This window comes from Symphalangus syndactylus, chromosome 13 (genome assembly GCF_028878055.3).
Source record: "Symphalangus syndactylus isolate Jambi chromosome 13, NHGRI_mSymSyn1-v2.1_pri, whole genome shotgun sequence".
Lineage (NCBI taxonomy): Eukaryota > Metazoa > Chordata > Mammalia > Primates > Hylobatidae > Symphalangus > Symphalangus syndactylus.
The window spans coordinates 45,852,672-45,873,498 of NC_072435.2; the positions used below are offsets into that span (position 1 = coordinate 45,852,672).

The 20,827-nt window shown below is 57.3% G+C and overlaps 1 protein-coding gene across 4 annotated transcripts; it reads right to left on the bottom strand.

The window, feature by feature from the left end:
• Window positions 1-1,169: 1,169 nt before the first annotated feature.
• On the bottom strand, window positions 1,170-19,905 carry ATP13A1 (ATPase 13A1). 4 transcript variants are annotated; one of them, XM_063616169.1, is made up of 27 exons: window positions 19,129-19,846; window positions 15,789-15,878; window positions 15,492-15,682; window positions 13,328-13,400; window positions 12,986-13,141; window positions 12,840-12,909; window positions 12,653-12,759; window positions 12,047-12,176; window positions 11,871-11,926; window positions 11,521-11,647; window positions 11,309-11,446; window positions 11,112-11,232; window positions 10,534-10,691; window positions 9,959-10,134; window positions 9,774-9,884; window positions 8,585-8,710; window positions 7,685-7,793; window positions 6,169-6,255; window positions 5,754-5,953; window positions 5,580-5,676; window positions 3,569-3,729; window positions 3,384-3,498; window positions 3,099-3,295; window positions 2,175-2,317; window positions 1,844-1,955; window positions 1,619-1,762; window positions 1,170-1,504 (listed from the first exon to the last, which is right to left on the bottom strand). In XM_063616169.1, the coding sequence occupies exons 1-27, from the start codon at window positions 19,522-19,524 to the stop codon at window positions 1,394-1,396; spliced, it is 3,702 nt and encodes a 1,233-aa protein (XP_063472239.1). In that variant the 5' UTR covers window positions 19,525-19,846; the 3' UTR covers window positions 1,170-1,393. The 4 variants fall into 4 exon arrangements, with proteins under 4 accessions (XP_063472239.1, XP_055092052.1, XP_063472240.1 ...); XM_055236077.2 differs by lacking the exon at window positions 6,169-6,255 and having other exon boundaries at window positions 19,129-19,905; XM_063616170.1 differs by lacking the exon at window positions 8,585-8,710 and having other exon boundaries at window positions 19,129-19,847.
• Between the last annotated feature and the right edge of the window lie 922 nt (window positions 19,906-20,827).

Consider the following 20,827-nt stretch of genomic DNA (forward strand, 5'->3'; position numbering starts at 1 on the left):
CCAAAGTGCTGGGATTACAAGCGTGAGCCACCGCGCCCGGCCCCCAACCAAAATTCTAATACTGGGGCTGGGGGACGCCCCTTCCGTGACCCTCAAAGCTAGATCAGGCTCAAGAACCCATTTACAGCACACCAGGGAGCAGCCCTTTTAGGTAGGGAGTGGTTTGTCCAGAAGCACCAGTTCTGGGGTTGCCACAAGCTGCTTGTCAGTTATAAAAATGCTCCCATACCCAGCACAGCGGAATTTTGGGGCTGGAAATAGACTTTAGTTTGTGAACTTTGTGTCCAACGGTTTTGGCTGTTAAGGAGGCAAGGATTCTCCGACTGGCTCCGTGCTGCCTACTCTGCAGTTCTTGAGTTGTGATGAGTGAGTCCATTGAAAGGAATAACACTATCGACCTAAGAGCCAAGCCAGGTTTCCAGGTCACATACTGGCTGATGCTCAGCCAGAGCTCCGACTGTGACATGAGATGGTAGAGCAGTGCCGGACCCCAAAGAGCGTGACAGATTCAGTACTTGTTTTTTGTTTTTTTTGAGTCGGAGTCTCGCTCTGTTGCCCAGGCTGGAGTGCAGTGGCGTCATCTCGGCTCACTGCAAGCTCCACCTCCTGGGTTCACGCCACTCTCCTGCCTCAGCCTCCCGAGTAACTGGGACTACAGGCGCCCGCCACCACACCCAGCTAATTTTTTGTATTGTTAGTAGAGATGGGGTTTCACCGTGTTAGCCAGGATGGTCTCGATCTCCTGACCTTGTGTTCGGCCCGCCTCGGCCTCCCAAAGTGCTGGGATTACAGGCTTGAGCCACCAGACAGAGTCAGTACTTGTAATGATACAGATCATATTCCTCAAGTCTGAGACACCACCCGAGAGGAAGGCGTGCTGTTATGTATTATGGGAAAGAAAAAAATACCACACATCCTAAGGCTTCTCTCAGCAACTGAGTTGTTAAAACGTGAAACAGACCTCAAAAATATGGGGATGCTTGTTAAACTAGAAAATATGCACCGAATTTTCTGGGCAGGGACAAGTCCATGTTCAAGTGCTGAAAGTGCTGGAAGGTTTCACCAACATCACACAGCCTGTGGGGAGGGTGCTGGCACCTTCCTCAGTGACCCTCTGTCCCCGAGCCCCCAGCAAACACCGTGTGGCGCAGACGAGGTGGAGGCAGGGCTTTTTAAAATCTCAGATGCTGCTTTATTTACCAAAGGTGCTGGCTTGGGGCTGGTTCTGCTGGCCAAGCCAGCGAATGGCTGTGGGGGTCCCAGCTCAGTCTTCCAAGGGCGAGACTGTACAGCCTTGCTGTGGGGGGTTGGGGGCAGGGTTCCCTCCCGGGGCCCTGGTGGGGTTCCCGCCCAGCGGCAGCCAGGGTGGGCAGTGGGTACCAGCACTGCCATCTCAGGAAGGCACTTTCAGCTTCGGGGTCCCCAGGAAGAACTGCAGGACGCGGTCGGCCAGGAGCGCCAGGCAGAAGTCCAGGAGCAAGACCTGGGCGATGACCAGCTTGAACTGTCGGGGCAGGGAGGGATGGTGAGCTGGAGACCTGCAGCCCAGCCCAGGGTCACCGCCAGAACAGGGACCCATCAAGCTGAGCCCCAGGGTCACCTCCACAGGGCCACTGACCTCCACAGGGATGTCCACGAGGCCAAACTGGCTGTTGAAGTCGGGCGAGGAGCCGAGGAGCAGGCCAATGATGGCCAGGAGTGAAACTGCCAGACTCCACACCAGGGGCTTGTTCTCGGGCAGGCTCTCCATGAAGGGCGGGCCCTGTGGGGATGAGGGACAGATGGCTTCATGGGCTGGGGCTGGGTGGGCAGACGGAATGTTCGGGCGGGGCCCAGGCCTTACTTTGTAGTTGATGGCGAAGGTGGCCATCTGCATGGCCATGGCCATGATGTAGACGGTGCTATTGACCAGGCTTGGCTCAAACTCCTTGTACAAGTCCACGAACTGCTCCTGCCTGCAAGGACACATGGGAGTCAGGGCCCCCTCTCCTGCTCCGGCTCACACACACTCTGTGGCTTCCTGCTGCCCTGGTGCAGAGCTAGGGCTCTGCCTGGCCTAGTGCCCCTCCCTGGACACCCTGGACAACCCCCAGGGTCTCCTGCTGATGTCTGTGGAGTCATCCTCCTGCTACTCTCAGCTGCAGGGACATCACCTCCTCCAAGGCAGCACTTACTTCTCAGGGCTCCGGGCCTGGGCCTCACGGTACAGGTAGACGAGGCTCAGGAAGTGCACAAAGAACTGGAGCATGACGGTGAGGATGGTGTACAGGTTGAAGATGTTGGGCAGGGGCCGTTCTCGGGAGAGGGTCTTGAGGGGCTGCAGCAGCAAGGCGGGTGGGGGAGTCAGGACCTGGGTCACTCGGGGCCACCCTGCCCACGCAGCAGGCAGTAACATCCCCTGCCTCCTGGGAGACCTTGTGTAGAGCTGCCACCAAATTCTGGGGGATTCCATGGGTCGGCACCAGTCCCCGGAGCCCTGCCTGCCTCTCACCCCTGAGCCCAGGGCTGCCTCCATGGCCCTGGCTCTGCCATCCAGGCTCCCTGTGGCAGCGATGGGGGCCTGAGAATCATGAAGCAGATCCTGCCCTCCCTGGAGCCCACGGGACAGGCACAGTCCCGCCCAGCCAATCTCCCACCCCCTCCAGCCACCGGGGCCTCCCTGCGTCAGCCCATGCCTGTTTGGGGCCTTTGTGTTCAGTTCCCGGCCGCTGGCCCCCCTGGTTCTTTACGCCTCGGCCTGAGTGTCAGTGTTGCACAGGCCTCCCCAGCTGTCCACCAGCCTGTCCTGTGTAGCCTGTGATCCACTTAGTTGTTTTTTTACCCTCTTGATGATTGTTTCTTGTTTGTGGGGCTCTGTGGGGCCCACCCCCGGGACCCCTGCCTGTGGACAGGTGTGGACCCTAAGCTGTGTCACCTGGAGGGGTCTGGGAGCCTCAGTCCGCACCTGCCCTGCCGGCATTTCCTGAGCCATCCCAGCTACAGCCCCCACCTCTGGGGCCCTGGGTCCTGTAACTTGGGGATGACAATTCCCGTGCCTATATCAGCCTGGCCCTGGCAGGCCCATGCATCCTTGGACTTCCAGCACCTCTGGGGCCCACCTTGGAACGGGAGATGAAGAGGAAGCAGCCGGCCAGCAGCAGCCCCTGTAGGGTGGCCTGGAAGTCACTGAACTTGACCCCCTCCAGGTAGAGGACGCTCTGGCTGTAGGCCAGGATGAGGGCATTGAGCGCCAGGATCTTGAACATCTGTAGCGTGGTCACCAGTGTGCAGCGGCCCTGCTTGATCACGTGGCAGACTGCAGGGTGGTGGGGAGGCAGGTGTGGGTGTGGGTAGGGGTGCCAAGGGGGGAACGAAGGGAGGGGGAGCGGGGGCGGGCAACTCACTGCACTGGATGGACGAGAGCTTGGAGGTGAAGGGTGCTGCGATGCTGGCATCCCCCAGTTTCACAATGGGTGTGTTCTCGTCCTCGAGGTCTCGCAGCACCTGGCTCAGGCGGTCCTGCAGGGTAGGCAGCAGGCTGTCAGCCCTGGCCAGGATGGGGTGCAGCGCCTCCCCTCTTGGAACTCACCCTCTGGGAGGTTGGCTGCTCCTCGGAGGGAGGGAGCCCCGACCGCTGCTTGGCTGTCCTGGAGGTGGCTCTGATGCCACTGTTGCTCAGGGTTGGGCTGTCCCGGGGCCGCCGTCGCCGCTCGACAACCCGCTCAGGGGCATTGGCCAAGAGCGCCACACCTGGGGAGCAGGAGGGTGTCAGACCCGGAGGAGCGGGCTCCACGGAGGGGCAGATTGCTGGCTTCAGAGCCACTGGTCCTGAAGTCCCCCAGCTGGCTCCCGTGAAGACAGTTCCCAGACTTCCCCATTTCACCTGACACCCTAAGGAGACCTCAGAGAGTGCCCGTGTTGCTTTCTACAAACTACTTTAAGAAAACAAACCAGCAACAACAAACCCCCGCAACAAATGCAATGAAAAAAACACACAACACAAGATGGGTCAAAACTAAACTGATTTTGGCCGAGCACAGTGGCTCACACCTGTTATCTCAGCACTTTGGGAGGCTGAGGTGGGCGGATCACCTGAGGTCAGGAGTTTGAGACCAGCCTGGCTGATATAGTGAAACCCCATCTCTGCTAAAAATACAAAAATTAGCCAGGGGTGGTGGCAGGTGCCTGTAATTCCAGCTACTCGGGAGGCTGAGGCAGGAGAATCGCCTGAACCCGGGAGGCGGAGGTTGCAGTGAGATGAGATCACACCACCGCACTCCAGCCTGCGCGACAGAGTGAGACAGTCTCAAAACAAAACAAAACAAAAAAACCTAAAGTGATTTCAAAAGAAATAGCCAAGGAGCATGATTCTAGGAAGCAAACAACCCTCAATAAATGCTTTAGTAGATAAAAGCAGATAAAAATATTGGAAAAGCAAAAAAACAACGTAAGATTGATCTTTAAAGTTCAATTTAACACCTGTGTTCTTGCAAAAAAAAAAAAAAAAAAAAGAAAAAAAAAGGCCAGGTGAGGTGGCTCACGCCTGTAATCTCAGTATTTTGGGAGGCCAACGCAGGCGCATCACCTGAAGTCAGGAGTTTGAGACCAGCCTGGCCAACATGGTGAAACCCCGTCTCTACTAAAAATACAAAAATTAGATGGGCATGGTGGCTGGTGCCTGTAATCCTAGCTACTTGGGAGGCTGAAGCAGGAGAATTGCTTGAACCCGGGAAGTAGAGGTTGCAGTGAGCTGAGACCGTGCTATTGCACTCCAGCCTGGGCAACAAGAGAGAAACTCTGTCTCAAAAAAAAAAAAAAAAAAAAAAAGACAGGGTTCGGCGGGATGCAGTGGTTCACACCTGTAATCTTAGCACTTTGGGAGGCCAAGGCAGGTGGATCACTTGAGGTCAGGAGTTGGAGACCATCCTGGCCAACATGGTGAAACCCCATCTCTACTAAAAATACAAAAATTAGCCAGGCATGGTGGCACGTGCCTGTAATCCCAGCTACTTGGGAGGCTGAGGCAGGAGAATCGCTTGAACCCAGGAGGTGGAGGTTGCAGTGAGCCCAGATCGCGCCATTGTACTCCAGCCTGGGTGACAGAGCAAGGCTCCATCAAAAAAAAAAAAAAAAAAAAAAAAAAAAAAAAAAAGACAGGGTCTTGCACTGTCACTTAGGTTAGAGTGGATCACACCACTGCCTTGAACTCCCTGACTCAAGTGATCCTCCCGCCTCAGCCTCCCAAAGCACTGGGATTTCAGGCAGGAGCCACAGTGCTCAGCCATCTGTGTGCTTTTGACAGAGAGCTGGGGCTATGAACCCATGGCTTCAGCTCTGGGTTTTCTGAGTCACTCTCCCAACTTGTTGCCTCTCTCCTGGCCTCTGGCCTTCAACCTGCTCTGTTCCTGGGATATTCGCATCCCTTCCTGCCCTCAAAGCCCCTGACCTTGCCACCCCCTCCCATCCCCTGCACTGCTTCCTCACAGGAATTAGTGCCCCCATGGCTGTCACCAAGGGCCGGGTCTGTCTTTCTAGCTCAGTGACATGTCCTCAACACCTGGTCCACAAAGGAAGGAACCACCCTAGCCCACAGCACTCACCCACATCAGCGTGCTTCAGGGCGCCCACGTCGTTGGTGCCATCCCCACACATGAGGGTCACGTAGCCCAGCTCCTTCAGGCTGGTGATGACAAACTCCTGTGTGGGCAGAGACAGGCTGAGCAGGGTCTGCGTGCCTACCTCTGTGCCCCTGACCCCTAGGGCTGTGCGCATACCTTCTGCTTGGGGGCCACGCGGGCGAACACCTGCACGTGGGGGATGAGGTGGAGCAGCTGCTGGGGGTCGGTGGCCTGCAGGTGGGCCAAGCCGTCGCCTGTGAGGCACAGTGCATACTCCAGGGCCAGTGCCTTTGGGGAGCCCCGGGCCAGGGGCAGCACGATGCTGCCGTCAATGGAGCGCCACTCACACTGCCGGCCTGCGGGCAGCACCTAGGGTTAGGGCTGGGGGCTTGGCTGCCCCGGCTCAGAAGCACCCTCCCTCCACTCGGACCCCAGCACCGGCCAGTCTCTCCTCTCTGGAGCCAGCACCTCCCTACCCACCCAGGTGACCCCCAGCCCTTCTCTGGGGACTCCATAAAGAACGTCCCTCAGGTACGCAGGGAACCAAGGGCCTGGGGCCTGAGCTACTTGCCTGAGAGCACAGGACACAGCCAGATTAGAACCTGGGCAGTCTGACCCCAGCTAAGCCATGTCCCCACCTCATGCAAGGCCCCCCAACCTGAAACACACAGAAGGGGGCTATTGTACTCTCCTTGGGAAACCCCATACCAGGCCCTCACCTCATTTATCCCTGTGCCTGTGGCCTCTCTGAAATCCTGTTTTCTTGGGGGTGGGCCCCCTCCCCACTCTGACGGGGCCCGAGTTCTCAACATCCTCTTGCTCCACTTCCCCTTTCTTGCTGGCTGGCCCTGGCTTGGATGCTGGGCGCTAAGGATGGCCAAGGGTGGCCCACCAGCCCTCCTGACACTGGCCTGCTCACCCTGGACCATCTCAAGTGGAAGGGCAGCACACCTCCACCTGGCTTGTGCTGCAGCTGCTGCTAGACCCGCTTCGCTTGTCAATCAACAGTCCTGCTCATCCGCTCCATGCCACCTGTCCACAATCCCCAGGCCCTGGAAGACCCCGGTAGCTGGGGCTGGGACAGGGGGAGGGCAGGGACCGAGTCTTCTGAGAGGTGGCCTGGAGGTTCTGGAAGCCGCTCTGGCCCAGACCTGTGAATGTTTGCTGCCAGCAGCCCTGAGGCAACCCTGTTCCATGTGGTTCTTCTTAGGGCCCTGTCAACACTCATGCAGACCCTGAACTGCGTGCGCCCACGGGGGCTTCACCTCTAGCCCTGGGGCAGGTATCTGGTAAGCCCCACACCTCTAGCTGGGAGGGGCTGGGTCTCTATGTCTGCCTCTTCATCAATCTGAATCCAGGGCATTGCTCAAAGAGGTCACCGGGGAGAGGTTGGAGCCTTGAGCTCTGGAGTCAGGCTGTCTGGATTCCAATTCTTAGCCATGGGGACATCAAGTGACCTGGGCAAGTGGGTTCACTTCTGAGCCTCTGTCCCTTCTCTACAAAGCAGGGGCCCCGAGAGCTGACCCAGCCAGCTTCCTCCTCTGTGGCGTGGGGAAGGCAAGCCACCCCGTGTGGTGCAGGATGGGGTGGAGGGACCAACGCAGTAACACGCACGGAGCGCTCCGCCTGGGGTCTGGTCAGGCTGAGCACTGGGCAAACTGTGCCATCAACTGTGGCTGAGGATGACAGCTGTCCCTGTTCTCGGGAAGGGAGCACTCGGTACATGGGCAGCTTGCCGGGCCAAAGAGGGTGGGAAATCAGGATGACGCTGAGGATGGGGAGTAAGTGTGGTAGGAGCAGTATCTGCCCATGAGTGCACAGGAAACCTGAGCTGGCAGTCAGACTATCGCCTCATTATGGTAAACACCTACATGCCGCACATCCTGGGACCTGTGACCCAGTGAAGGCTCACATGCTGTCTGAGGTGCCCAGTGGGCCAGGGCTGTGAGTAGTGGTGCCGCCGTGGTGCCAGGCATTTGAAGACACTGTGCTGCTGAGGCCTGGCACACAGGTGGGCTGTTGCGATGTGAGCTGTTCTTGGACTCAGGGTCCCCTTTCCCCCACCGTGGGCCAGGCTAGGGCCTCACCTTTCTCGGAAGGAGGCTGCAGGATCAGCGTGTGGGCCTTTTCAATGAAGTGCAGCTCCTGGGCCACGTGGCATGCAGTGAGCGGGTTGTCTCCTGTGATCATGACCACCTTGGGGAAAGAGGGGCAGATGCTCAGCAGGGCACCCTGGAGCCAAGCTCTAGGCCAGAGACAAGGCTGCCAAGTCTCCTTCTAAGGCAGGCCACGGTGGGAGATCCTGGGCCTCTAACCGAGATGCTGAATGGGCTTCCAAGGGCCACAATCCACCCCAATCCAGGTCATTTTACACAAATGACACGTGTATGTGTGTCCTTCTGAAGACACCCTTAGCTTGGATTTGCAATACAAATGAACAACCTGCCCCTGAGCTGGACCCTCTTGGCTTGGTAGCTGCCCATGGGGGTAATATTTCAGCAAAGAGGAGGATGGGACCATGACCTCTGGGCTTGGTGGGGACTAATCACATCACCCATCTGACCCAGAGTCATCATCCTCTGAGACGGCTCACTCACCCCTTATACCCTAAAAAGACACCTTAAGTCCCAAAATATAAAACACAAGCCACCAGGACAGGCAGACAGTGCCCCCCACCCCTCAACTCCCCAGCCTCGGCTTCCTTCTCTCTAGGATGGCGGTGGATTGGGGAAGTGGAGAGAAGCGCCCCCACCTTTCCATGATGCGGGGGGGTGAGGGGAGTGGTCTGTGGAGGTGAGAGGAGCCAGCACAGGCGGGTCCCAGAGTGTCCTGGGGCCAGCGGCAACGTTAGCACCTGAGCTATGATCTTGCTCAGCTAAAACATGCAGCCTGTGAGACCTGCGTGCCCTCCCCACCACGAAGTTGTAATTGTCATCTCCTCGCCTCTATTTCCCATGCGGAGGGTGGAGCCCAGCATCGTCCCATACCCGGTGGGACGCATTCTGGATCTCCCGGATAACGGCCTTGGAGTCAGCCTTGAGCGGGCAGGAGACCACAATGAAGCCGACGAACTTGAGGCTGCACTCCAGGGCCTCCCGCTTGACCTCCCGGGCCTGTGGACAGACAGGGGCACCCTCACCACCTGTCCCTCCCTCTGCCCACACTCTGCATTTCCTGAGCTCTGACCATGCGCTGGGAGCCATGGGGACGATGGAAGGCCCTGTTCCTGTAGTGGGCACATGTGAGGGTTGGGAGGGGAGAAATGCCAGGAGGCTACCAGGCACGCTCGAGGGGTGGGATCTGGCAGTGACTGGGGGGTCTGGGTCCCCCGAATGTGGCTCTATGTCCTGGTTGTGGACATGGGCACATCACAGAGTCCCTTGTGGCTCAGTTTCCGAGTCAACGAAGTAGGGACTCTCCCAATAATATTGGAGTTTAGCCATGAACTCTTACTCACTGGGGCTCCACCACATACCAGAGACTGGGCACAGACCCCTGGCCTTAGGGAGCTCACACTGCACCAGGGGAGATGCATGATCGAGAAAGTCACAGAAATCGGAGTGCTGAGTGCCATGAGAGAGGAGGTGAGAACGGAATCCAGAGAGGGGTGGAAAGGCCTCAGAAGTGGCCACTATGAAGGTGATGAGGACCTGTGTCACTGGGAAGGGGGCTCCGGGTGCAGGAACAGGGCAGAGCATGCAGGCTGTGAGCTGTGGCCTGGGCTCTCCACACAGCACTGCAACCTGAGGCTAAATTCTAGAAGGATCAGCAGCTGTAGGGTGCAAGCAGAAAGAACGAGAGCCCAGGAAGAAGCCAAGCGGCAGACGTGCTGGTGGTGGAGGCGGAGGGTGGGCTTTGTGGAGGATGGATGGGCGAGAGGGCTGAGGATGCCAAGCCCTGCCCAAGACCAGGGCAGAAGAGTAGAGCTAGGGACACACCAGGACTGGGGCAGGTAACGCCTGCGTGTGCTCTGCGTGAACCAGGACTGGGTGGGTCCCAACAGCAGGGGACAGACTGAGTGTCATTTGGAGTCTCCAAAGGTAGAAGCTGGAGGTAGGGCAAGGAGGACAAAATCACAACCATTCAACCTGGCACTGTAGGACACAGAAGGTGACTCAGGGAGGAGCTGACGGGCCAGGCACATGGTGAAGGCGGTGGGGGAGCCTGGGCCCGTACCTGCTGGTGAGTGAGGTGTCCCAGCTCCTTGTACCCCAGCGCCAGGACGCGGGCTCCTTCCCGGGAGATCTCGGTGTGGATGTGGTGGTAGTCGGGTGGGCACTGGGAGAACTGCAGGGAATGCAGGGGGATGTCACGGGCTGCCCCACGCCCCCACCCTGCACCCCAGGCTGGGGCCAGCTCACCATGGAGTGCAGAGTTTCGGGGGCCCCCTTCACGGCCGCGATGTAGCAGAGGTCAGTGGAGCCCAGCTTCTCATACGAGGCAAGCACGGACATTCGCTTCAGGGCACTGGCAAAATGAAAGCGCTGGTGAATTTTCAGCCCCTGAGTTTTAATACTTCGGGGGAATACTTTCTCATCTGGAAACAAATAAGTACGAGTCCTGAGGGGCTTTGCTCCAAAGAGGCAGCCAAGCCCCTACCTCTCACCCCGGCCTCCCCCACCTCCCTCCTGCCTCCCCCAGGGCCTGATCCGGGGCTCTGGGCTAGAGCAGGGGTTGGTCCAGAGCTGGAAGACCTGGGCTTGGAGGACCCTGGCACTGTGGCTTCGGCAAGGGCAGGGCAGATTCCAACCCAGAGGGACACCCAAGGACGTGGCCTGTCCTGGGTCTAAAGTGAGCCTCTGGCCACCCACCTCGGGGAGCTTCAGAGCTGTAGGCCTGCCTGTCCCCAAGATCCTCTGAGCGGTGCAGCCCACCTGCCTAGGGCTATGAGAGCCAGTGGCTCCCCTTTGCTGGGCCTGAGGCCCCAGCTCCTCACCTTTGGTCAGCGTCCAGTCCACGGCCGTCAGCATGGCCTTCTCTAGAGGATCACCCACGAGGGTGCCGTCGTCCAGCTGCATGAGCGAGTGGCATGAGGCCAGGGCCCGGTGTGTTTCTACAGGGATGCTGGACACTGGGGTCACCTCCTTCCCGTCTCTGCAAGGATGGGGAACAGCTGGTTACACAGTGCAGGCGGGTAGGGCGAAGCTGCATCTCCACCAGCGGAAGGACCCCCAAGGCCATTCATTCTGTGCCTGTCACTGGGGGGCCTGGGCGCCAACTGGGTCTTTGTGAGACCTGCACCTGCTTCACAGATGCCCCCAGAAGCCAGGCATTGTGCATGGGGGTCATGCGGTCGCATGGCTGGTGTGGGATGTTCCACGCCTGAGCTGAGCCCCCGTGCCGCTGCCATGGCTGACACCCAGGACTTTGTGGGGAGCCCCTGGAAATGAACCCCTGAGGCAGGGCCTCTGAAGGGCCCTCACTGCAAGGGCTTGGGGTGGATGGGCCACCTGTCTCTTGACTTCCCAGAAACCCCATCTGGGTGACCTTTGCTACAGGGCCCCTGACGCTTACCTCAGCCCGGCCACACCGCGCACCACCAGGCTGTCACTGGTCAAGGTCCCCGTCTTGTCAAAGCAGCACACCTCGACCTTGCCAGCAAACGGGATCCGGAAGGGCTCTGTGCAGTACATGTCTAGGGGCGGGAGTGAGGTCAGGGGTCCTGCTTGGCCCCAGCCCACTCAGCACCCCATCCCATTTGACACACTCACAGAGCTTGGCCAGGGCGATGAGGGAGGTGTTGACGGCCAGGGACAGCTCGATGGGCAGCTCAGGAGGCACGACCGAGGTGAGGATCAGGGTGCACTCCAGAAACAGCTTGTAGCGGTTCCGGCTGGGGTCCTTGGTACCTGTGGAGACAGGGCCTGCCAGCCTGGAGCCTCGGAGGGTGGGCGCAGGGGACCACGGAGGCCGTGGTGCTTACCTTCAATCCATACATAGGCGGCTGCAGCGATGGCAAACACCAGGAGGAAAAGGATGAAGATGAAGGTCTCCAGGTTGTTCGCAGTCACCCTCTTGACCCCGAAGAGGATAGTGCGCAGCAGCTTGCCCTGGAGGAATGGAGGGACAGCCTTTCTGCTGTGTGGACTCCCTCCAGCAGCTCAGGCCTGGAAGCGTGGGCCTGGTCTTGGGGTGGCCTCTGCACCCTGGCCCAGGTCCAGAGCTGTGCTGCCAGAGTCAGCCCGTGGGGCAGATGTTCTGGGGTCAGAAAGGGCTGATACCTTGGCTGTCCAACTGCCCTGGGGCCCGCCCTCCCCAGACCCGGCCCTGCACCTGGGATGTGTTGAATCCGGTCCGCAGGACGTAGGCCACGCATCCGCTGTCAACCGCTGGGGAGTGAAGCAGAGTCACCGTCATGCCTGTCTCCTTGTCCTGACTCCCTCATGATCAAGCAGACGAGCAAAGGGGGTGGGAGCCCAGATACCCCCAGACGCCCATGAGGCACCTACGCTTCAGGCCCGTGGTGGCTTTCTGTGGGGGGATGTGCTGCACCACCTTGGTGCCCCCGAAGATGACGTGTAGCCGGGAGTCGGCCTGGAGGTCCAGCACCCGGTCTGGGCTGAGGTCTTCGATGGGCTCCTGGGGAAGAAGATCGTGAATCTGGATGGCCAGGCCTACCTTGCTTCCTTCTCCATCTGAGTTCCTGGACAGCTGGACCTTGAGGCTGGAATGAGCCAGGGGGCTCACCACCCAACCAGCACATCCCACCCAGCTCCGGGTCCTCACCCTCGCCCCATCCTGTCTTCTCCCCATTGCACTCACAGTGCCTGCTCTCTGGGGCCTGCACTTGGCTTCGTCCGGGACTCACCCCCTCTGGGCTGCTCCCAGCCCACCTTGGTCTGATATCCCAGGGCACCAATGTACCCTGGATGCCCTTGGCTCTCTCATCTCCTTCCTCGCCCCCACCACCCAGCTCCCCAGTCCAGAGAGCTCATCCATGCCCACACTGCCTCCTCCGCCTGTGCCTGAGGGGGATCCCCACCACCCCCTAGGCCTCCACCTCCTGGCCTGTTTCCTCCTGAATAGCTTGAGGATCCCCATCCTCCACCAAGTACCTTCATCTGTGGCACGGACTCCCCCGTGAGCATGGCCTCATCTACGATGCAGCGGCCTCGCAGCAGAAGCATGTCACACGGCACCAGGTTCTCCTGTGGGGAGCGGCCTGCAGGGCAGAGGCAAGAGGGTTGGCCAGAGGCCCTGAGGCTGGGGCTCCCACTGGGACTGAGCAGAACCTGGCCTCACCGATTGAGACGATGTCCCCTGGTACGATCTCGTCACTGGCAATGGGCCTCCACTTGCGGCTTCGGTAAACCTGGGCGGGGCACGGGTGTCAGCACAGAAGCTGCATCTGTGCCGCAACCCCACCTGGGTCTCCCCGGCAGCCACACCTGGATCATGTGGGGCTTGTTGCCCATCTTCCGGATCTCCGACATGTTCCGCATCTGCTGCTGCACCAGCGAGGCCTCGAATGCCACCAGCATGGATAGCGTGAAGACGCTGTAGTACCAGTACTCATCCAGGCACCAGAGCCCCACACAGAACACCTGTGGGATGCCAGCCTGTCTGTCCTTGCCCTACCCGCCCTGTTCCCATGAGCCTCTTCCGCCCGCCAGATCGGACATGTGAGGATGGGGAGAGGCTTCCAGGTTTAGAAGTGGTGGGCAGGCTTGATCCGGCTAGGAAAGCCCCAAGGGAGGAAATAGGGAGATGGGCCAGAGCTGCTGCCTTACCTGAAATACAAAGAAGGGGGCTGTGGCTCTCTCCTTGAAAAGCTCCGAGAAGTCAGGCACCACCATCTCGGCCCTGCAAGAGACCAGGCCCCATCCTGTTCCCAGGGCAAGGCCTCTGGGGTATGGAGTCTCCACCCTGACCCCTCCAACCTGAGCATGGCAGGCCGCTCTCAAGAAACCAAGAGCCATATGTGGGTGTCGGGAGCCCTGGCGAGCTTCCAGGTAGGAGGATCCATTTGACTGTGGCTCTCCCTCATCCTGGCTGCGCCTGGGGTAGACAGGCTGCCCGCCCACAGCCCTCAGCTCTGCATTAAACAGATGAAGCTCCTGAATCTGCAATATGCTCTTCCCGGCAGCCTGGGGCTGGTGTCAGACGAGAGCCCATCATCTGGTCGAGTGACGCAGCAAGTAGAGAAGGAACCTCTGATTGAAGGATGGAGGCCCTGAAGCTACAGATAGCAGAAGACACTGAGACCCAGCCCCACCAAAGCTGAGATTTTCTACGATTCCTGAATTAAAGCCCCAGAATGGGTCGAGTAGGGTGGTTCACGCCTGTAATCCCAGCACTTTGGGAGGCCAAGGCAGGAGGAGTGCTTGAGCCCAGGAGTCAGAAACTAGCCTGGGCAACACAGCGAGACCTTCTCTTTACAGAAAATTTAAAAATTAGCTGGGGGTGGTGGTGTGTGCCTGTGATCCCAGCTATTTGAGAAGCTGAGGCAGGACGAATGCTTGAGCCCAGGAGTTCAAGGCTGCAGTGAGCCATGATCACGCCACTGCACTTCAGCCTGGGTAACAGAGTGAGACCCTGTCTCCAAAAAAAAAAAAAAAAAGCTCGAGAATGCAAGGACTCGGGCCTAAGGGTGTGTTCTGCAGTACTCTGTGCCATGGTCCAATCTGATCAGGGCACCAGTCATGTCAACAAGGGTCATTCTCGCTCTGCCCTTTAACTGCATGGACGTCTTACGTACGGGATGTGAGAAGAGGAAACCAAAGAGCAACCCCACTGCTATCAAACAATAAGCCCTTCTGTTGTATCTTGCTGGGTACCTTTGCGTGAGTAAGAACAGCATGAAAGGGAACGTAGTTGCCACAGGCCATTAATGTGACTGGCCAACTTGGGGTAGGGGAAGTTGCTAAATGTTTCTTATAAATCCTTGTATTAGATTGACAGTTGTAGTCAACATATTTGTAATCTCTGAACAGTGATTAAGTCAGGAAAGAGCTCCCTAGGTGTTCTGTGGGTTTCCAGGTTGAGGACCACCGTAACAAGGCCATGACGGGGTTTGGAGCCCAGTTCTCTGGCTCCCAGCCATGTGTCAGCATTTGCAGTTTTGGTGAAGATGAAGGGAGAGGGTGTGCACCGCACATTGGCCATTGTACTCAGTACAAAAGGGCAGACATGGTCACTGTCTTCGTCACCATTCCTGAAGCGCTGAGATGCGTAGACTCGAAACAGTGAGGACTGAAACATTTAGGTTGGGTGCAGTGACTCATGCCTGTAATCCCAGCGCTTTGGGATGTTGATTTAGGAGGACTGCTTGAGGCCAGGAGTTTGAGACAAGCCTGGGCAACATGGCGAGACCCCATCTCTACACAAATAAACAAACATTTTAAAAGAATTTAAAATGAAGCTGTTGCTGAGGAGGGGCCACAGACTAGACTCCTGTGAAGAACCTTACACTCAAGGTCTCACACCCCAGGGCACGGGCTTCCAGCTGCAGACCCTCTGGGGTTCCTGCCAGCAGGCAAGTTCAGGGGAGACTGGACTCAGAGCACGTTGCTCAAACGGCATCACAGTCACCTGGGACATTTGGCTAAAAGGGCAGATTTGGCCGGGTGCGGTGGCTCATGCCTGTAATCCCAGCACTCTGGGAGGCCAACATGGGAGGATCACCTGAGGTCAGGAGTTCAAGAACAGCCTGGCCAACATGGTGAAACCCCCGTCTCTACTAAAAATACAAAAATTAGCCAGGCGTGGTGGGGGAAGCCTGTATTCCCAGCTACTTGGCAGGCTGAGGCAGGAGAATCCCTTGAACCGGGGAGGCGGAGGTTGGGGTCAGCTGAGATCGCGTCACTGCACTCCAGCCTGGGTGACAGAGTGAGACTCAATCTCAAAAATAAAAAATAAAATAAAAATAAAATAATAGTAAATAAATAGACTCACTTGTTGCTCCCAAATTTCTTCTCAGCTGCTCGGATCTCTGAGTCTTCCTGGAAGCCTCTGTTGCTCTGATAGTATGAGAAGGCGTTTCCCACAGGAAAGGCCACGGGGAGAAACTGCTTCTTCTCCAGGGCATCGTAGGAATACTTGATCTTCTGGAATTCGAAGGACAGCACCTCGAGCCCGTCTTCGCCCTGTGGTAGAAGGTGTGTTTGCTTTAGAGGCCCCTGACCTTGGGGTGTCAACGCCTGGGAATCCCACTCAAGCCCCTCCTCCAGGAGCCCAGCAGGCAGTCCCTACCTCATTGCGGTGCAGGGCCACGAGCTCCGTGGAGCCATTGTTGGGGGTTGGCACCACCTTCACAAAGGTCGCTTTGCTGGGGTCGTACTCCTGACAGAGACAAAGAAAGCACTGCGGCTTAGCTCTTCTCAACCTACAGTTCCAAGACCTCCCTGGGAGGTTTTGGGTATAGCAGCTCTATGGGTATATTCCGAAATGCCACTGGGCTCTGGTGCTGCCTCTGTCACTCCCTCGTCTGTCATCAGGACAAAGGAGACCACCTTGCTGTGCCTCTGGTGCCACACTCAAAGCTGGGAGAACAAGGCTGGGCGCGGTGACTCACACCCATAATCCCAGCACTTCGGGAGGCCAAGGCGGGCGGATCACTTGAGGCCAGGAGTTCGAGTTCAGCCTGGCCAATGTGGCGAAACCCTGTCTCAACTAAAAATACAAAAATGAGCCGGACATAGTGGTGCACACCTGTAATCCCAGCTACTTAGGAGGCTGAGGCAGGAGAATCTCTTGAACTGGGAGGTGGAGGTTGCAGTGAACTGAGATTGCAACACTGCACTCCAGCCTGGGTGACAGAGTGAGATCCTATCTCAATTAAAACAAAAAAAGCAAACAAAAAAAACCAGCCAGGCACAGTGGCTTGCACCTGTAACCCCAGCACTTTGGGAGGCCAAGGTGGGTGGATCACGACGTCAGGAGATTGAGACCATCCTGGGTAACACGGTGAAACCCCATCTCTACTAAAAATACAAAAAATTAGCTGGGCATGGTGGCAGGTGTCTGTAGTCCCAGCTACTTGGGAGGCTGAGGCAGGAGAATGGCATGAACCCAGGAGGCAGAGCTTGCAGTGAGCTGCGATCGCCCCACTGCACTCCAGCCTGGGCGACAGAGAAGGACTCTGTCTCAAAATAAAAAGGCTGGGCGCAGTGGCTCACGCCTGTAATCCCAGCACTTTGGGAGGCCGAGGCAGGGGGGGATCACGAGGTCAGGAATTTGAGACCAGCCTGGCCAATATGGTGAAACCCCGTCTCTACTAAAAATATAAAAATTAGCTGGGCATGGTGGCAGGCACCTGTAGTCTCAGCTACTTGGGAGGCTGAAGCAGAACAATCACTTGAACCTGGGAGGCAGAGGTTGCAGTGAGCCAAGATTGTGCCACTGCACTCCAGCCTAGGCAACAGAGCCAGACTCCATCTCAAAAACAAAACAAAACAAAAACCCAAAAAACAAAACAAAAACAACAACAACAACAAAAAAAGCTGGGAAGCTGGGTGCACAGGTAACACCTAATGCCCAGGGCTCTGCTCTGCTGATGGTGACATGAACTCAAATAGGAAGAAGGCTGCCAGGCACCCACCCAGTACGTCCTCACATGAGCCAAGCCCCTGCCCCCATCACAGGCCCCCTGGCCTCCTGCTCAGCTCTGCCTCTTCCACCAACCCTGCTCACTACACTCCACAGCTCCACACGCACATGGGGCTCGACCCTGCCTCAGCAAAGGGCCTTGGCATGTGCTGTTTTCTCTGCCCGGAATACACATTCACACAGCTCCCTTGCTGCCTCAGGCTTTTGCTGAAACATCACCTTCTCAGGGGCCCCTCCCTGGCTGCCCCATCTAAAGTTCCCCGCAATGTCCCATCCTGTCCTGATGTTAGATGTCATCTCTCTTTAGCATCAACTGCTGACTATGAGTTCTCCCTCCCAGTAATACCACAAAGGCAGGGGGATTTGCCTGTTTTGTTCACTGCTGTTTCCCCAGCATCTAAGACACAGAAATGTTGAATGGAGCTCATTCAGTGCTCCCTGGATCCCGTGAACCGCATCCATCCCTCTGCTGCTCTGCTAGACCGAGCTGCATGGAGATGGGGGGAGCACAATGATGACCCACAGAAACAAAGCGCCACCGCCACCGCATAAGTGGTTCATGGGCCTCCAAAGCAGGCAGCAAATAACAACAATCACATAACTACAAACGTGACGTCACGGAAAGAGGCTATACACTGTGATGGCCCCAGGGCGGGCACTTTGCAGATATCATCTCCGCTTCTCACGATGGCACCCAGTAGGTGTTACGGTTCTCAGTTTACAGAAGGGGGAAACTGAAACTCAGAGAGCAGAAGCAGCCCTTTCTGAGATCTGAATCAAACCCAGATCCACATCTCCTGGCTGATGGCTGTTCAGCTCCTCCCACTTCTCCATCCCTGGAGAGGAAGTTAAGAGCTAAGCTGCTTAGCTGAAGGTCAAAAGGCAGCTGAAGTTTGAGCGGTGCCACAGTCCCCTTAACCCCTCCTCTATTTTGTCCCTCATTGGTGTCTTTCATTGTACTACCTCAAAGCCACCAAGTTGAGCTCCTCCCCTGGGATAGATAGTCTCTTTGAAGGACAGAACAGCTTCAGTCTCTCAGGAGAGGAGAATGAGGATTCTACCCACATTCAGAGCCAGCCAGGGTGGGGGGCTTCTGTCTTTCTGTAGCCCTTGATGCTGTTCCCTTTTCCTCTTCTTGAGGCAAACACACTCCTGGGATCAGAGGGGAAGCTTCCTGATATACCTCAGTGTCCATGGCTCCAAACCTGCTGGTGTCACCTGACGCAGGCCCAGAGAGAGATGGCAGTCACTGCTTCAGGCCCAGGGAAGCTCACAGTCACCAACTCCTCCGACGACACTTGGTCACTCAGAACTCTAAACTGTGGGTCAGGAGCGCGACCTTGCTTGCTGTTGTATCCAAAGCAGAACTCACTATCACCACCCTCATTTTGCGGAAAGACATCATGTAAGTGACTCGCTCATAAACACCTCTGCCTCTCTTCAACATTGTAATTAACTGCATTTCATGCTCCTTTCCATCACAGTATAGAAGACCACTAAGCACTGGACAGCAAGACTTGGTTCAGTCTAAGAACCAACTAAGCTTCATAGATGGGGGAAACCTATCCCAGTGGTCTTGCCTTACACTTTGAAAACCAAGGTAGGAGACAGATGAGATGGAAGGTAGGGCCGTTTCCAGAACAAGAGTAGTCGCTAATATGGGAACTAGCATTAACAACTCCTACCTGACCTGGGCGACGCATGCTGGGCCCTGCGCTAAGCCTTTGACAAGTATTACATTACTGAATCTAAATAACCATAACAGGGAAGACTTCAGAAAAAGGAAATAACCCGCACCAGGCATGCAGCAAGTCAGCAGCGGGGTCATGATTAAGCCTGCGCCAAGTGTAGAGGGTGCCCCTGGGAACCCAGGCCAGGCAGATGAGTGGCCCAGGTCGCGATGGTGACCGACAGGAAGGCCGCAGCTGGGACCCACGGCGAGGCCCGACAGTGCTGGGGGTCGGGCTCGCGCGTACACACTTACCGGGGTGCAGGTGAGCGCGCAATGCGCGTGCACAGACCAATGCCCCGAGAGGACAGTGAGCGCGTGCGCGAGGCAGATGGTGGCAAGCACGAGCAGCGCGGCTTCGGGGATCTGCACCCAACTGCTGCCCCAGCCCCAGCAGCCAGCGGCTGCGGCACCCAACCAGGCCGGGTAGAGCAGCCCCGCGAATGGCAGCACCGTGAGGCGCCGCAGCAGCGCCAACCGCCGGTACGGCCACACGGCAGCGACCAGCTCGTCACCGTTAGCTATGAGCGCCGGCCCGGCGGCAAGGAGCGCGCGCGGCTGCGGCCCGGGCTTGGGCTGCCCGTCAGGCCGGGCCCCGCAAGGCCGGGCCCCGCAGGGCACCGCGTTGCCCACCGCCGCCGCTGCCGCCATCTTTCCTAGCGCCGCGCTCACTTCCGGGCAGAGGAACGCCTCACTTCCGAAGTTTTACTTCCGGTAAGCCCTGAGCGCCGCCATGGCAGCCTGGACTAGGAAGGACCAGGGCAACAGAAAAGGCTGGTCCCGGCAGGGACTACTTCGGGTGCCGCCATGACAGGCTGTGGCCGGAAGAAGAGGCAGGGCGTCGCCATGACAGAGAGGGACTGAAAGACCTAACGCTGCCTGCCTCTGCTGCCACGCCGGACTGAGACCGGAAAAGACAAGGCCGGCAAGGCGGGCTCGGCGCCACCATGACAACCTGAACCAAAAAAAGCGAGCCCTCCTCCTTGACTACACCAGCACCACCTGTCACGAGGGGCGAAGCCTGGACTCTGCGGAGGCGGGGTCGGAAGCGCCGATGTTCAGGAGGCGCGGCCTGTTGCGGGGGCGGGGCTTGTGAGGGGCGGAGTCAGGGACCGCCCCGGAACACAACCACACTGGACAAGAGCCTTAATGTGATAGATAAGAATTACAAAAGCTAGCCGGGCGCGGTGGCTCACACCTGTAATCCCAACACTTTGGGAAGCCGAGGCGGGCGTATCACCTGAGGTCAGGAGTTCAAGACCCAACATGGTGAAACCACGTCTCTACTAAAAATACAAAAATTAGCCAGGCATGGTGGCACATGCCTGTAATCCCAGCTACTCGGGAGGATGAGGCAGAATTGCTTGAGCCCGGGAGACGGAGGTTGCAGTGAGTCAAGATTGCTCCACTGCACTTCAGCCTGGCCAACAGAGCAAGACTGTCTCAAAAAAAAAAAAAAAAAAGAAAAATGAATTACAAAAACTTACCACTTTAGGCCGGGCGCCTGTAATCCCAGCACTTTGGGAAGCCGAGGCGGGCGGATCACAAGGTCAGGAGATCGAGACCGTCCTGGCTAACACAGTGAAACCCCGTCTCTACTAAAAATACAAAAAATTAGCCAGGCGTGGTTGCAGGCGCCTGTAGTCCCAGCTACTCGGGAGGCTGAGGCAGGAGAATGGCCTGAACCTGGGAGGCGGAGCTTGCAGTGAGCCGAGATCGCACCACTGCACTCCAGCCTGGGCGACAGAGCAAGACTGTCTCAAAAAAAAAAAATTATATAGTTCTATATTATTAACTGTACTGTTGCATAAATGCTATTTGAACAAAACCACAATAGGACTACTTAAGAGTACCAATTTTTTTTTTTTTTTTTTTTTTTTTGAGACGGAGTCTCGCTCTTTCACCCAGGCTGGAGTGCAGTGGCGCGATCTCGGCTCACTGCAGGCTCCGCCCC

What these genes read in the sequence shown, in the direction of transcription:
- ATP13A1 (XM_063616169.1), bottom strand. Translation starts at nt 19,524, where the DNA reads ATGGCGGCAGCGGCGGCGGTGGGCAACGCGGTGCCCTGCGGGGCCCGG. An exon ending in GGACTGGACGCTGACCAAAG is followed by an intron (nt 10,135 to 10,533) that starts GTGAGGAGCTGG and finishes ATTTGTTTCCAG; the next exon opens with ATGAGAAAGTATTCCCCCGA. An exon ending in GCTGTGTCCTGTGCTCTCAG is followed by an intron (nt 5,954 to 6,168) that starts GCAAGTAGCTCA and finishes TGCTGCCCGCAG; the next exon opens with GCCGGCAGTGTGAGTGGCGC.